General features: G+C 55.3%; 1 protein-coding gene across 1 annotated transcript; it reads left to right on the forward strand.

The window, feature by feature from the left end:
- The first annotated feature begins 364 nt into the window (after nt 1–364).
- On the forward strand, nt 365–11830 carry REN (renin). Its single transcript, XM_015069931.3, has 9 exons — nt 365–549; nt 4744–4894; nt 5428–5551; nt 6148–6266; nt 7162–7358; nt 9645–9764; nt 10139–10283; nt 10560–10658; nt 11457–11830. The coding sequence occupies exons 1-9, from the start codon at nt 452–454 to the stop codon at nt 11616–11618; spliced, it is 1215 nt and encodes a 404-aa protein (XP_014925417.1). The 5' UTR covers nt 365–451; the 3' UTR covers nt 11619–11830.
- Nucleotides 11831–12123: the final 293 nt, after the last annotated feature.

The raw sequence follows: 12123 nt of genomic DNA on the forward strand, positions 1-12123 counted from the left end.
ACACAGCCGAGGTTAACCTAGAGGATGGCACTTGAAGGGTACGGAGGGTGGAGTCTGGCGGGGGAGGTTGGAAACCTACGTTCTGTGCCGGTCTCAGCCCTGACCCTGTTCTGGAACACTGATGTTTCCCATCAGCCTCTGCCCCGGCGGGGGTCGCAGGGCCAGGCCGAGATGGGGCTGCTGGCGTCACTGGGCACAGCATTGCTTTCCCACAGCCCTCCTTTTCCCTGGCTCCTGAGCTCTGCGTTGAAACCTGGTCACCCTTCACCCATCTAGCTCTGTCCCATCGGGGGAATTTATTACTGGCCGCCCTCCATGTGCCCCCGGATAATAAATCAGGGCAGAGCTAAATCTCAACCGTCCCAAGTGTGGAGCGCATAAAAGGAGAAGGGCTCTGGGAAGCCACAAGGCTTCTGCAGATTCCCAAGAGAGCCGAGCACCCAGGCGAAGCATGGACCAAGGGAGCAGAATGCCTCGCTGGGGCCTCCTGCTGGTGCTCTGCGGCTCCTGCACCTTCGGTCTCCCCGCAGACTCTGGCGCCTTCAGACGGTAGGCTGGGGGGCGGGGGCGCAGGGGTTCCCACCTTCCTCACACCCCTGGCTTTCTGATATGGGATGTCATCCAGTCCTCATGACCAGGGAGGCACGGGCCCATTCAGAGAGGTGGCTCAGCCGATGTCACAGGGCCGATAGTGGCACACTACCCTAGTGGCCCGAAGGCCACGTCATTTGATCCCTGCCCAGAGCCCTTGCTTCCTGCACAGATCGCCAGGCGAGGCACTCAGATGATTCAGACCTGCCCCTTGTTCTCAAGGAGGTCACAGTCTAATTGTTAAGAAGGGGGTGGTATGGTTAAGCCTACCAAGGAAGAACAATTTAGTGGTTAAATACAAGCCTTCTAGAGTTGAATTGTCTTGGCTTAAATCCCACTCCACTAGAGGAACTAACTAGCTGGGAAAGCATGGGCAAGTTACTTAACCTCTCCAGGTCTCAGTTTACCATTTTTAAAGCAGGGATAATAGCAGCACCTGCTTCACAGGTCTGCTTTGAAGATTGAATGAGAGATATGGAAAGCCCTCAGCCTGATGCCGGAAGGCTGTAAAAACCCAGCTGTTACTAGTCCCACAGGGTGGGTTGTTACAAACATTGAAAGAAAGGCTTAAGGCGTGGCCTGAAGGAAGGAGGAGGGAGGCCTAGTAATGCCCACACCCGGTGCCAGGCCCTGTGGGAACTGGGCTCATTAAGTTCCCTGAGTTCACTAAGGCTGAAGGGGGAGGGAGGGGGGTGGCCCCTGGGCGGCTCAGTCAGTTAAGCACCCAACTTCAGCTCAGGTCAAGAGCTCACGGGTTCCTGAGTTCGAGCCCCGCATCGGGCTCTGTGCTGACAGTCCAGAGCCTGGAGCCCACCTTGGATTCTGTGCCTACCTATCTGCCCCCTCCCCACTCACTCTCTGTCTCTCAAAAAGTGAATAAATGTTAAAAAAAATATATACACTTAAAAGGCTGAAGAAGGGGAGAGGCAGGAGGGAGGGTCTCCAAGAGGGTCTCCAAGTGTTTGGAGGGCAGGTGGTGGAAACAGAAGACCTCAAGGTAAGAGCAGGATTTTGTTGCTTTTTAAAGATCTTACTTTATTTTAATTTTTTAATGTTTATTTATTTCTGAGAGAGACCTAGAATCCGAAGCAGGCTCCAGGCTCTGAGCTGTCAGCACAGAGCCTGACGCGAGGCTCGAACTCACGAACCGCGAGATCATGACCTGAGCTGAATCTTAACCGACTGCGCCCCTAAAGATTTTATTTTTAAGTCATCTCTACATCCAACATGGGGCTCGAACTCACAACCCCAAGATCAAGAGTCACACGCTCCACCGACGGAGGCAGCTGGGTGCCCCTAAGAGGGCAGGTTTTCACAGTCCTGGTTGCTAAGCCGGTAAAATGTCGAGGATTTCACAGGATCTTTCCACATATCTCCTCTCAAATTCTCCTCCTGACAACCCAGCAGTCCCATTTTACAGGTGAGGACACAGAGGCTCAGGGAGGTCACGTGTAAGAGGCTGAGCCTCGACACACACTGGGCCTTTTGTTTCCAAAGCCTTTTCACCTGCTTCTAGGCTCCCAGAGAGTAACTGCTAGGGTAGGGGTGCAGGGTGAGAGACGGAGTGCCTGCAGGCAGCCCCCACCCCCAGAGTAAATGTGGAATTGAGGTAAAAACATTCTCCCTGTTCTCTTTAAAAAGCCAGGAAGAGGGGCACCTGGGTGGCTCAGTCAGTTAAGTGTCTGACTCTTGATTTCGGCTCAGTTCATGGTCTCATGGTCAGTGAGTTCAAGGCCTATGTTGGGCTCTGTGCGGACAGTACGGAGCCTGCTGGGGATTCTCCCTCTCCCGCTGCCCCTCCCCCGCTTATGCTCATGCTCAAAAAATAAATAAAATAAATAAAAAGAGAAGAAGAACGGGATTGGGCCAGGAGTGGAGAAAGAGGCTTTTGAAACGCAAAATTTTTCCACCTGCTATTTGCACAGTGTCATGCAAGGCACTTTGGGGGATCTGAACACAGGGCCCCATTCTCAAGGTGCTTTCATTGCCTTCTGCACAGTCTTCACATTTATTGAGCAGTGGGCAGCTTGTTTAATCTGCACAGTGATTCTCTGAGGCAGGTACTACTGTTTAGTCCATTTTTACAAAGGAGTTGATGGGGGCTCACAAAAGGCCCGGAGAGGTTGGGTTAAGTTGATCCGATTCACACAGTAAGAAAGGGTTTAAACATGTGCCCACGACTGCTGTGTCCTCACCACCAGACGGCACCACCTCCAGGGGCATTAGGCTGTGCAGTGCAGGCTGGGAGCACCCGAGGAAAAATGGAGCCGGAGCCCAAGCAGAGGTGGGGCCAGTGTGAACTGGAGTTCCTGGGACAAGCTTCCTGGAGGTGGGATGCATGCTGGGCTTAGAAGAATGGAGAGCTGGGGGCGAGGAAGGGACCTTCTGAAAGGAGAATGGGACATGTTAGGGTCCAGGGCAGAGGCTGTTCAGAGTAAATAGTAGAAAGTGCACCCTCTTCGGGATTAAGCCTTCTCTGCCCTTCCATTTTCCCATCTGTAAACATGGGAATAATAACCTCACCCACCCCAGGGGATGGCTGAGAATAAGATCATAATTGTGAAACGACTTTGTGAACAGCAAACTGTGACACAACTATGACGAGTCATTTCTGTTGATGTGAGGCTGGCTGGCAGGAAAGCTGCATTCGCATAAGGGGGTCCGAGAGTGCCGGGTGCGAGGAGGGAAGGGCGGTACAGGGAGACCAGCAGCTAGAAAAGAAGACGGGTTCTCCATAAACTGGGCTGCAATCCCAGAGCCCCCTGGCCAACAGCTAGGGACATCTCCCCTCAAGCTTCTGCAAAGAGGCTTCCCATGGGAGCCCTGGGGACACTCTCTGGGAAGCAAGTCCAAAGACGCCGCTTTGAGTCCCTGCTCCATCCACAACCCTGTGAGTCTCTGCTTCCTCATCGAAATTTTTTCAAATGTTTATTTTTCAGAGACAGAGACAGAGCATGAGGGGGGAGGGGCAGAGAGAGAGGGAGACACAGAATCCAAAGCAGGCTCCAGGCTCTGGGCTGTCGGCACAGAGCCCGATGCAGGGCTCGAACTTGTGAACCCTGAGATCATGGCCTAAACCGAAGTCGGATACTTAACCGACTGAGCCACCAATGTGCCCTGTCTGCTTTCCTCATCATTACCTGAGGATAAGGATGGCTGGCCTACGGTCGAAGGCTATGTGGAGGGTGTATAGTGTTTGAAACTGACCAGGTGGCCCCTCAGTATGTTTTACCGGCCCCCACCCAGCCCCAGAGTCTTTAATTCTGCCTCCCAAAGCTGATAGGCGCGTGTCAGGGAAAGGAGCTGAAGGACTGGGACTCAGGCTCAAGAAGTCACATCTTTCCACGGGCAGGGGGGCACAGTTACTCTGGACATGCCGGTTGCTCTCCCCACCCCACCCATTCAGTCCCAAGGTTCCAGCCCACAGCCCTGGCTGGGTGTCTACCCTGGCCTGGCATCCTGGAGCCCCGGCAGGCTGCTGTGGGCGCCTGCTGCCACCTACAGGCCTCACACGGCACTGCCCGGTCCTGTCCAGCCTTGAGGGGAGCGTCCCAGCCTTCATCTTAGAGGGGATGTCGCTGTTGCGTTTCCTCCTCTGTCTCCTTGCCTGCCAGAGCTCCTTGAAGGCAGTGATTTTTTTTTTTTTAAGTTTATTTACTTGGGGGAGGGGAGGGGCAAAGAGAGAGGGAGGGAGAGAATCCCAAGCAGGCTCCACGCTGCCCCATGCAGGGCTCTATCTCGTGGTTGGTGACCTGAGCTGAAATCAGGAGTCAGAAGCTTAACCAAGTGAGCCACCCAGGCACCCCACTGATGATCTTTATCTTTCTATCTCTAGTATCCACTGGAGTGCAGGCACAGAGTAGGTGTTCGACCTGTAATTATGAAAGGAAGGAAGGAATGAACGAATGGCCTCGTAGTGATAGGGATCAGAACTAGACAACAGAAGGAAGTGTGTTAAGGATTATTTAATGCCAGTGCAGCTGACTCAACGAGGCTTGTGAATTCTCCTTGAGAGGCCTTAGGGCACAAGAGTGATTCTCAGGTGTCTAGGCTAGATTAGGGAGAATTGTACCAGAAGCTTCAGGACTGTGTACCACTGTTATGAGGGAGTGCAGAGCTCTTCTGTTTTTTTCTTCCCTCACCCCGGGTCAGGATCTTCCTCAAGAAAATGCCTTCAATCCGGGAAAGCCTGAAGGAGCGAGGCGTGGACGTAGCCAGGCTTGGCGCTGAGTGGAGCCAGTTCACCAAGAGATCCTCCTTTGGCAACAGCACGTCCCCTGTGGTCCTCACCAACTACCTGGATGTGAGCGCCCCTGCTTTTCCGTCTCCTTTCTCTTTCTGGGGCCCAAGGCTCTCTTTGCTCTTTCCGTGCTGCCTATGACTGAGTTGCTGAGATGCACAAAGTGCCCTATAAAACTCCCATTTCAGAGCTAGAAAGGTTGAGCCACAGAGGGCAGAAAGGAGCCCAGAGGCAGAGTTAGGTTTGGAACTCAGGAATCCAGGCTCTGGGTTTCAAGGTGGGCAGGGTGGGTATGTGACCTCAGATGCGGGTTTCTGTGACTGGGCTCTGCACGGCGTGCCTGCTTATTGCGTCAGCAGCCCTTCGAGGGGCGGGGCATCATCTTCATTTTCAGTATTCTTCTTTTGCCCTCTTGTCTCACTTCCAGGGAAGTCCTAAGACAGTGCTAAGGGTCCCACCCGGGCCCTGCTGGAAAAGGGAAACCCGGGGCGGTTGTCTGATCTACGTAATCTCACCCCAGGTGCCCAAGGGGGTATCCAGCAAAGCCCCAAGCTTCCCCCACGCCTCCAGCTGCCTCTTTCCTTTCACCCCCACAGACCCAGTACTATGGCGAGATCGGCATTGGCACCCCACCCCAGACCTTCAAAGTCATCTTCGACACAGGCTCAGCCAACCTCTGGGTGCCCTCCACCAAGTGCAGCCCTCTCTACACAGCATGTGGTGAGCACCCCCCTCTCCACACGCCTACAGGACCTCTCCCCGAGCCCCCTGCCACACTTGGCCGGGCCTGCCTCACACCCTCTGCTACCAATTGAGCTATTTCCTCCCTGCTTCTGCTCCTGTTGCCCCCGAGAGGAGAGATGACAATGTCCCCCATTTTCCCGATACGGCCGCCAAGGTAAAATGGCGGCATTAGAAGTCCCCAGCTCACCCAGAAGTCCACTTCTCACCTTTCCTGAGATTGGGGCCAAATCCTCAGACCCACCCCAGGCTCTCAGGGTCTTCCACGCCCTTCCTTAGTCAACAGCCTCTTCTCAAGAGCTTACTGGAACCAGAATCTTCTCCTCATCCCAGCCTCAGAATCACTGTGGAATGCTTGATTGGAGACAAAATTCTCAGAGATCTGGGCACGTGACAGGGGCCCAAGAAACACACTCCTAGATTGATGAAACACGTTTTCAAGCCTCCCACCTCAGGGCCTCCCCGCCCCTTCACAGAAGTCCTCAACCACAGGGGGCCACGCCCACAGGCACCTGCCTCCCAGCCCCCCTGCTGGGCCTCTCTTGAACAGACCTGAACCTATATCCCTCTGCCAGAGATTCACAGCCTCTACGACTCTTCGGAATCCTCCAGCTACATGGAGAATGGGACGGCATTCACCATCCACTACGGATCTGGGAAGGTCAAAGGTTTCCTGAGCCAGGACGAGGTGACTGTAAGTGGGAATGCCCCAGGTCATCTGACCTCTGCCCTTCTGGTCCCAGACCTCCCCTGCCACTGGAGAGCCCATACTTGGAGGGGGGCGGGGGGTACAGTTCAGTCCACCTTAGAGCCTGGGCAATTGAGGAACACCCTGCCTTGCTGCAAAGAAGCAGGGCCTGGGACAGAGCAAGCCTGAGCTCCTGGGTCCACACTGGGTGATTTATGGAAGCTTTTACGTGTAACTCACGTGAGAGCTTAGCCGGAGCCCCACAGCCTCCTGTCAGCTAACCTGCCTGAGGTCACCCAGCTCCGACTGGGCCCTTCACAAGACCCCAGACTGAAATCAGAGTTGGTGTCAGGGTTCAGCAGTACTGGTTTCATTATGGCCAGAGTTAGTTTGGGGGTCAGGCATAAGTTCTAAGATCCTAGTTGAGGTTAGAGTTTAGCATTAAGGTCAGGGCTTGGTTTTCTTTTCCATTTGGCTTGCCTCGGACCCTTTCCATTCTGGGAGTTACTCCAGCCCCTGCTCTAAGCTATGGGAAGGGTACACATGGAACATGAGAGGCCCGTTGTCTGGGAAACCAGGGGAGAAGGTCTGGCTGGGCTGGAGAAATCCTTACCCATAGTGGGGGTGAGGAACTGAGACCCAGTCCTGCCAGTGTGGAAGCTGGGCCGGAGAGGGTGTGAGAGCTCCTGGCACCTTGGTGGTTACTGATTGTCAGTACCCCTTTCCAGGTCCTGGGCAACCCCACAGCCTGCATGTGTATTAGAAGAGAGGATATGTGGGGGGGTTTGATAAAACGGTCTTATCCCCAGTTTCTCTACCCTAGGGGATGTGGGTCCTAGACTCCCCCCTGGCCAGCAGGGGAGGCAGTAGGCTTGGTCTCCTCCGGTCCTTCCTCCCACAGGTGGGCGGAATCACAGTGACACAGACGTTTGGAGAGGTCACAGAGCTGCCCCTGATACCCTTCATGCTGGCCAAGTTTGATGGGATTCTGGGCATGGGCTTCCCTGCACAGGCTGTTGGCGGGGTTACCCCTGTCTTTGACCACATCCTCTCCCAAGGGGTGCTAAAGGAGGATGTCTTCTCTGTCTACTACAGCAGGTGAGGCTGGGGCTTCAGGGGCTGAGGCAGGGGTGGCGGAGGGTATCAGGAGAGCTGGGAGAGCAAGAGGGGAGTTGGGACTGGGATGTTTCTGGGTTCATGATTAGGTGGTATTCAAGCCGTATGTCGAGCTCCACTAGCCAATATGGAAGTCACTACTTAAATTGAAATTAATTAAAATTTAATAAAATTTAAGTCTTTAGTCACACTAGCCCCATGTCCAGTGCTCGGCAGCCACAATTACTATGGCTACATATTGGATAGAAGATAACAGAACATTTCCATCATTGCAGCAAGTCCTGTCAGCACTCTCTAGAACAAGAGGAAAATGCAGGGTGGGGGTGATGGAAAATAAAGCATTATTGGGACCTGGGACCCTCCCTGTGACAGACCACACAGAAAGCTGGCTTTATTCATTAATCCCTTCATTTATTTGCTCACTCATTGATTCAACAAATATGGCATGCTTATGTGCCAAGCACTGTGGGAGGTTCTGGGGTGCAGCCGTGAACACAGCGTCCAAAGAGTCCCTGCCCTCACAGAGCCTACAGTCAGGAAGGAAGACGGGAAACATTACAACGTGACAAGCAACAGGACAGGGGGCCTGGGGCTTGAAGCCCATGGGTGCCTTTCAGCTCTAGGCTGAGCTTGTGCGTGGTTGGGCCAGCCTGGGGAAAGCCATTGTGAGCTCTCGCTGCAGGGTTGTGATCTGCTCCAAGCTGTGGGTTTGGGAAGACCGGAAGAGCTGGAGGCGAGGGAGGTGAGGGTGGAGGGAGGGTCAAGGTCGGAAGAAATTGCACAGGTAAAATGGAGAAGAAGGAAGGAAGAAAAAGAAAACGGGAGGCATTGAGCAGAGGCCACCGGCTGGCTCTGGGGCAGCGTCCTCGGGAAGAGCTGTTGTTGAGCTGGAGCACGGCCAGATGGTGACCAGTCCAGAGGTAGATGTGGGCGTCAGGAAGCAAAGGGCAGGTGTAGAGTGCCCTGAGAGATTAGACAGGGGAGCGTCAGGAGGGGTGCAGGCTGAGATGTGGAGGGAAGCGGAGACAAGAAGGGTGGGTGTTTTAAAATGCTAGAGGAGGCACGAGTATGCTTGCAGGTGGAGGAGGAAGCCAATGGAAAGAGAGAGAGAGATTGAAACTGGGAAACGGAGGAGCTAACTGAGGGCACAGGAGCCTGGCAGCCGCAGGAGGGAGAAGAATCCAGCAAACAGGAAGAAGGCGGGCCTTGTTAAGAGGGCCTGCCTCTTCCTTGACCCTGGGGCAAGAAGGAAGGAACAGGCAGGGAGATCTTGAAATGTTGGCAGAGGGGCAGCGGGGGCAGGTGCTATAGCACACGCGCATACGTACTGAATGTGTAAGAGGGCAATGCATTGCACCGGCCCGCATAACGCGTGCACACCTAAACCGCCTGCACACGTATGCTGGGAAACCCAGCCCACGTGTGCACCCTGGAAACCAGCCCGAGGGGAGGCCCCGCGCGGTGGGAGGTGTTGTGCGCTGGGAGGAGAGGAAAGCAAGGGAGTCCGCTTTGGACTGGGCACCAATCGCCCCACATACCACCCGGGGGACTTCCGGCAAGTGACTTCACCTCTTGGTGAGTCCAGCACCTAAAGGGTAAAAAAGAGGGCATAACACCCACCCTGGCCAACAACAGGCTGGCGAGGCTCACCTGCAACAGAGACCTCATTTCTGCTCTCTCTTTCTCTGCAGAAATTCCAAGTAAGGAGCTGAAACCCGCCCCACCACTCCGCCTCGCCTCACATGGCCCTGACCCTCCTGAACACCCCGTCCAGATTCACATACACCACCAACCCACCAGCCCAAACTCACCTCCGCAGGCCCAGGCTCTGCCAGATGCCTAAGTTTTCCACCCCTCCTTCCAGCTTGCCTCCTGCCCCTTGCCCACCCCCCACCCAGCAGGTCCCGGAGACCACCCCACCCATGCACCTATCTGTTCAACCTGCAGCAAGTTGGGAGCGGGGGGGGGGGGGGGGGGGGGGGGCTGATTCTCATCTTGCTCTCGACTCACTGTCCTTGCGCCAGTTCCTTTGCAGTGACCTTGCTGGGGATGTTTTATCAGATGCAGCTGGACTATTCTGGAACCACCTCTGGTTGGGCTTGGGGAGGGGCAAGAACGGTGGAGACGTGTTTCTGCAGCTTCCCAGCCTTGCTATCCTTTCCCCCTTCCTCTGCCCCCCACCCCTGTATCCGTGCCCAACATCCCTTGTTGCTGGGGTGCTGGGGCTCAGAGGTCACGGATCTTCAAGAGCTCTGATCTTTCCTTTAGGAATTCCCACTTGCTCGGAGGAGAGGTTGTGTTGGGAGGCAGCGACCCCCAGTATTACCAAGGGAACTTCCACTACGTGAGCGTCAGCAAGACTGGCTCCTGGCAGATCAAAATGAAAGGGTCAGGAACCCTCAACCCGCCCTGCTCTCCCAAAATGCTGCTGCTGGGGGAATGGAAGTGGGATGGGGTACTGTCGCCATCTTGTCCTCTCTCCTAATGCAGTCACTTCTTAAGGCCCAGCCAACGTTTGCTGAGTGCTCTGTCCAGGGATGGGGAACGTGGAGATATGAAAAACAGAGGGGGGAGGGGCTATGGAGAGGAGGCGGCGGTCACCAGGCTACGTGCTGAGGGAGGGGACCGGCACCTTTCCTCCTCCAGGGCATCACTGGGACCACCAGCACGGGCCTCCTGTCACCTGCCTCACTCAGGGAAGCTTGGCGGCCTGGTGGTGTCCCATCAGCCTTCCGTCTGTCTCACTCTCTGGCCTCCCTCAGGGTGTCGGTGCGGTCGGCCACCGTGGTCTGTGAGGAGGGCTGCATGGTCGTGGTGGATACTGGCGCATCCTACATCTCGGGTCCCACCAGCTCCCTGAGGCTGCTCATGGAGACCTTGGGGGCCAAGGAGCTGAGCACAAACGAAGTAAGAAGCTGGGGCAAGCGGGGGCACCAGAGGCTGCGGGAACATCGCCTGATCAGGCCCCCCCCAAATTACCGCAGGGAGCATCAGGTCCCACAGGGGGCCGCTTCGGGCCTTGCCCTCGTCTCCTCTCTCGCCACGTGTGACTTGGTGTCCCCTAGGGAGAGGGCAGGCCACGTGCCCAGCCCTCTCCAGCAGAGGAGCCCAGCCACAGGCACAGGGCTGTGTCTGCCCCGGGGGCTTCCCACACTCACAGGGCTCCCTTTACCTTCCCCTCAGTACGTCGTGAACTGCAAGCAGGTGCCTACACTCCCGGACATCTCCTTCCACCTTGGAGGCAGAGCCTACACGCTCACCAGCACGGACTATGTGTTAAAGGTGAGGCTTCAGGCAGCCCCTCGACCACAGGGAGGACGGGTGGGCAGGGGCCCTCTAAAAGGGACGAGTCTTTATGCATAGATCCCATGCCCAGTCGGTGCTTCTCAAGCTTAGCTACATATTAGAGTCACCTGGAAGCTTTTTTTTAAAACTATTTTTATTGAAATTCAAGTTAGTTAACATACAGTGTAGTCTTGGCGTCGGGAGATTCACCTCTTACATATGACATCCACTGCTCATCCAGAAAAGCGGCCTCCTTAATGCCCCTCACCCATTTAACCCATCCCCCCCCACCCACTGAGTCAGCTGGAAACCTTAAAAATCCCAGTAACAAGCCACATCCCCTACCTATTAAATCAGAACCTCTAGGGGCACCTGGTCCGTGTTTTCAAAACTCCCCGGTGATTCCAATAGGCAGCCAGGTTTGGGAATCACTGTGCTCATCCCCTTGTCTCCATCCTGTCAGCAAATGCCCCCAGTAATGCTGTGCTCCTATGCTCTTATGCCCTTCTTATACTCAACAGATTTAGGGCAGTTAAACACAGTAACTTGCCTAGGACCAGAAGTTCTGCCGGGCTGTAAGCTCTTGAAGGTCTCACAGTGTATGGTTTGCCCAGTGTCTAGCTAAGTACCTGCATCCAGGAGGATGTATGGTGGGGTGAAAGGCCAATGGAGGCCCAGGATGCATGGGGGACGGAGGGGGTTGTCACTGAGGATGGCTGCTGGGGTCAGGCAAGGCCAAGGGAGGAGAATGGTAATGTGCCAGGCAGTAGGGAAAACCCTCTTGCTTCCTGCCAGGATCCCTACGGTAATGATGGCCTGTGCACTCTGGCCCTCCATGGTCTGGATGTCCCACCGCCCACTGGGCCTGTCTGGGTCCTGGGCGCCAGCTTCATCCGCAAATTCTACACGGAGTTTGATCGCCATAACAACCGCATTGGCTTTGCCTTGGCCCGCTGAGGCCCTCTGCTGCCCCGGTTGGACCCTGCCTTCAGCCCTAGCCTGGAGCTAGAGCACTCTCTTGGACACTCCCCTGCCTGTGCCTGTGCTCTCACGCAGGGGCGTGGGGTGTAGGGCTCCTCCCAGACGCTCACCCTGCCTCCAGCATCAGCTCTTCCCTGCTTTGAGAACAAACAGAAGAATAAAGACTTCATGTTCACAACCTGGTTGCACCTGGATTCACTGGGGTCTGAAATGAGAGGCGCAGCCGTGTATCATGTGCAGACAGGAATGTGACACCAAAAGACAGACTACGCACTCACCTGCACGCACAGGCTCCTGCGTGCAGGGCCGATGCCATTCATCCCCGCTCAGGTGGAGTTATTCGCACGCAGTCGTTTGCTCCCTCCGACCCCTGCAGGACCAGGGCTAATGCCGTGCTGGTAGATTATGGGCCAGAAAGATGCTCCAAGCTGGTAGAAGCCAGACTCGAGCCTCTCATGCACTGCAAACCCCCTAACCCCCG

This window comes from Acinonyx jubatus, chromosome E4 (genome assembly GCF_027475565.1).
Source record: "Acinonyx jubatus isolate Ajub_Pintada_27869175 chromosome E4, VMU_Ajub_asm_v1.0, whole genome shotgun sequence".
NCBI classification, from domain to species: Eukaryota; Metazoa; Chordata; class Mammalia; order Carnivora; family Felidae; genus Acinonyx; species Acinonyx jubatus.

Coding starts and splice junctions, on each gene's coding strand:
- REN (XM_015069931.3), top strand. CDS start 452: ATGGACCAAGGGAGCAGAATGCCTCGCTGGGGCCTCCTGCTGGTGCTC. Junction 5,552..6,147: donor CCCTCTCTACACAGCATGTG/GTGAGCACCCCC, acceptor TCCCTCTGCCAG/AGATTCACAGCCTCTACGAC. Junction 6,267..7,161: donor TGAGCCAGGACGAGGTGACT/GTAAGTGGGAAT, acceptor TTCCTCCCACAG/GTGGGCGGAATCACAGTGAC.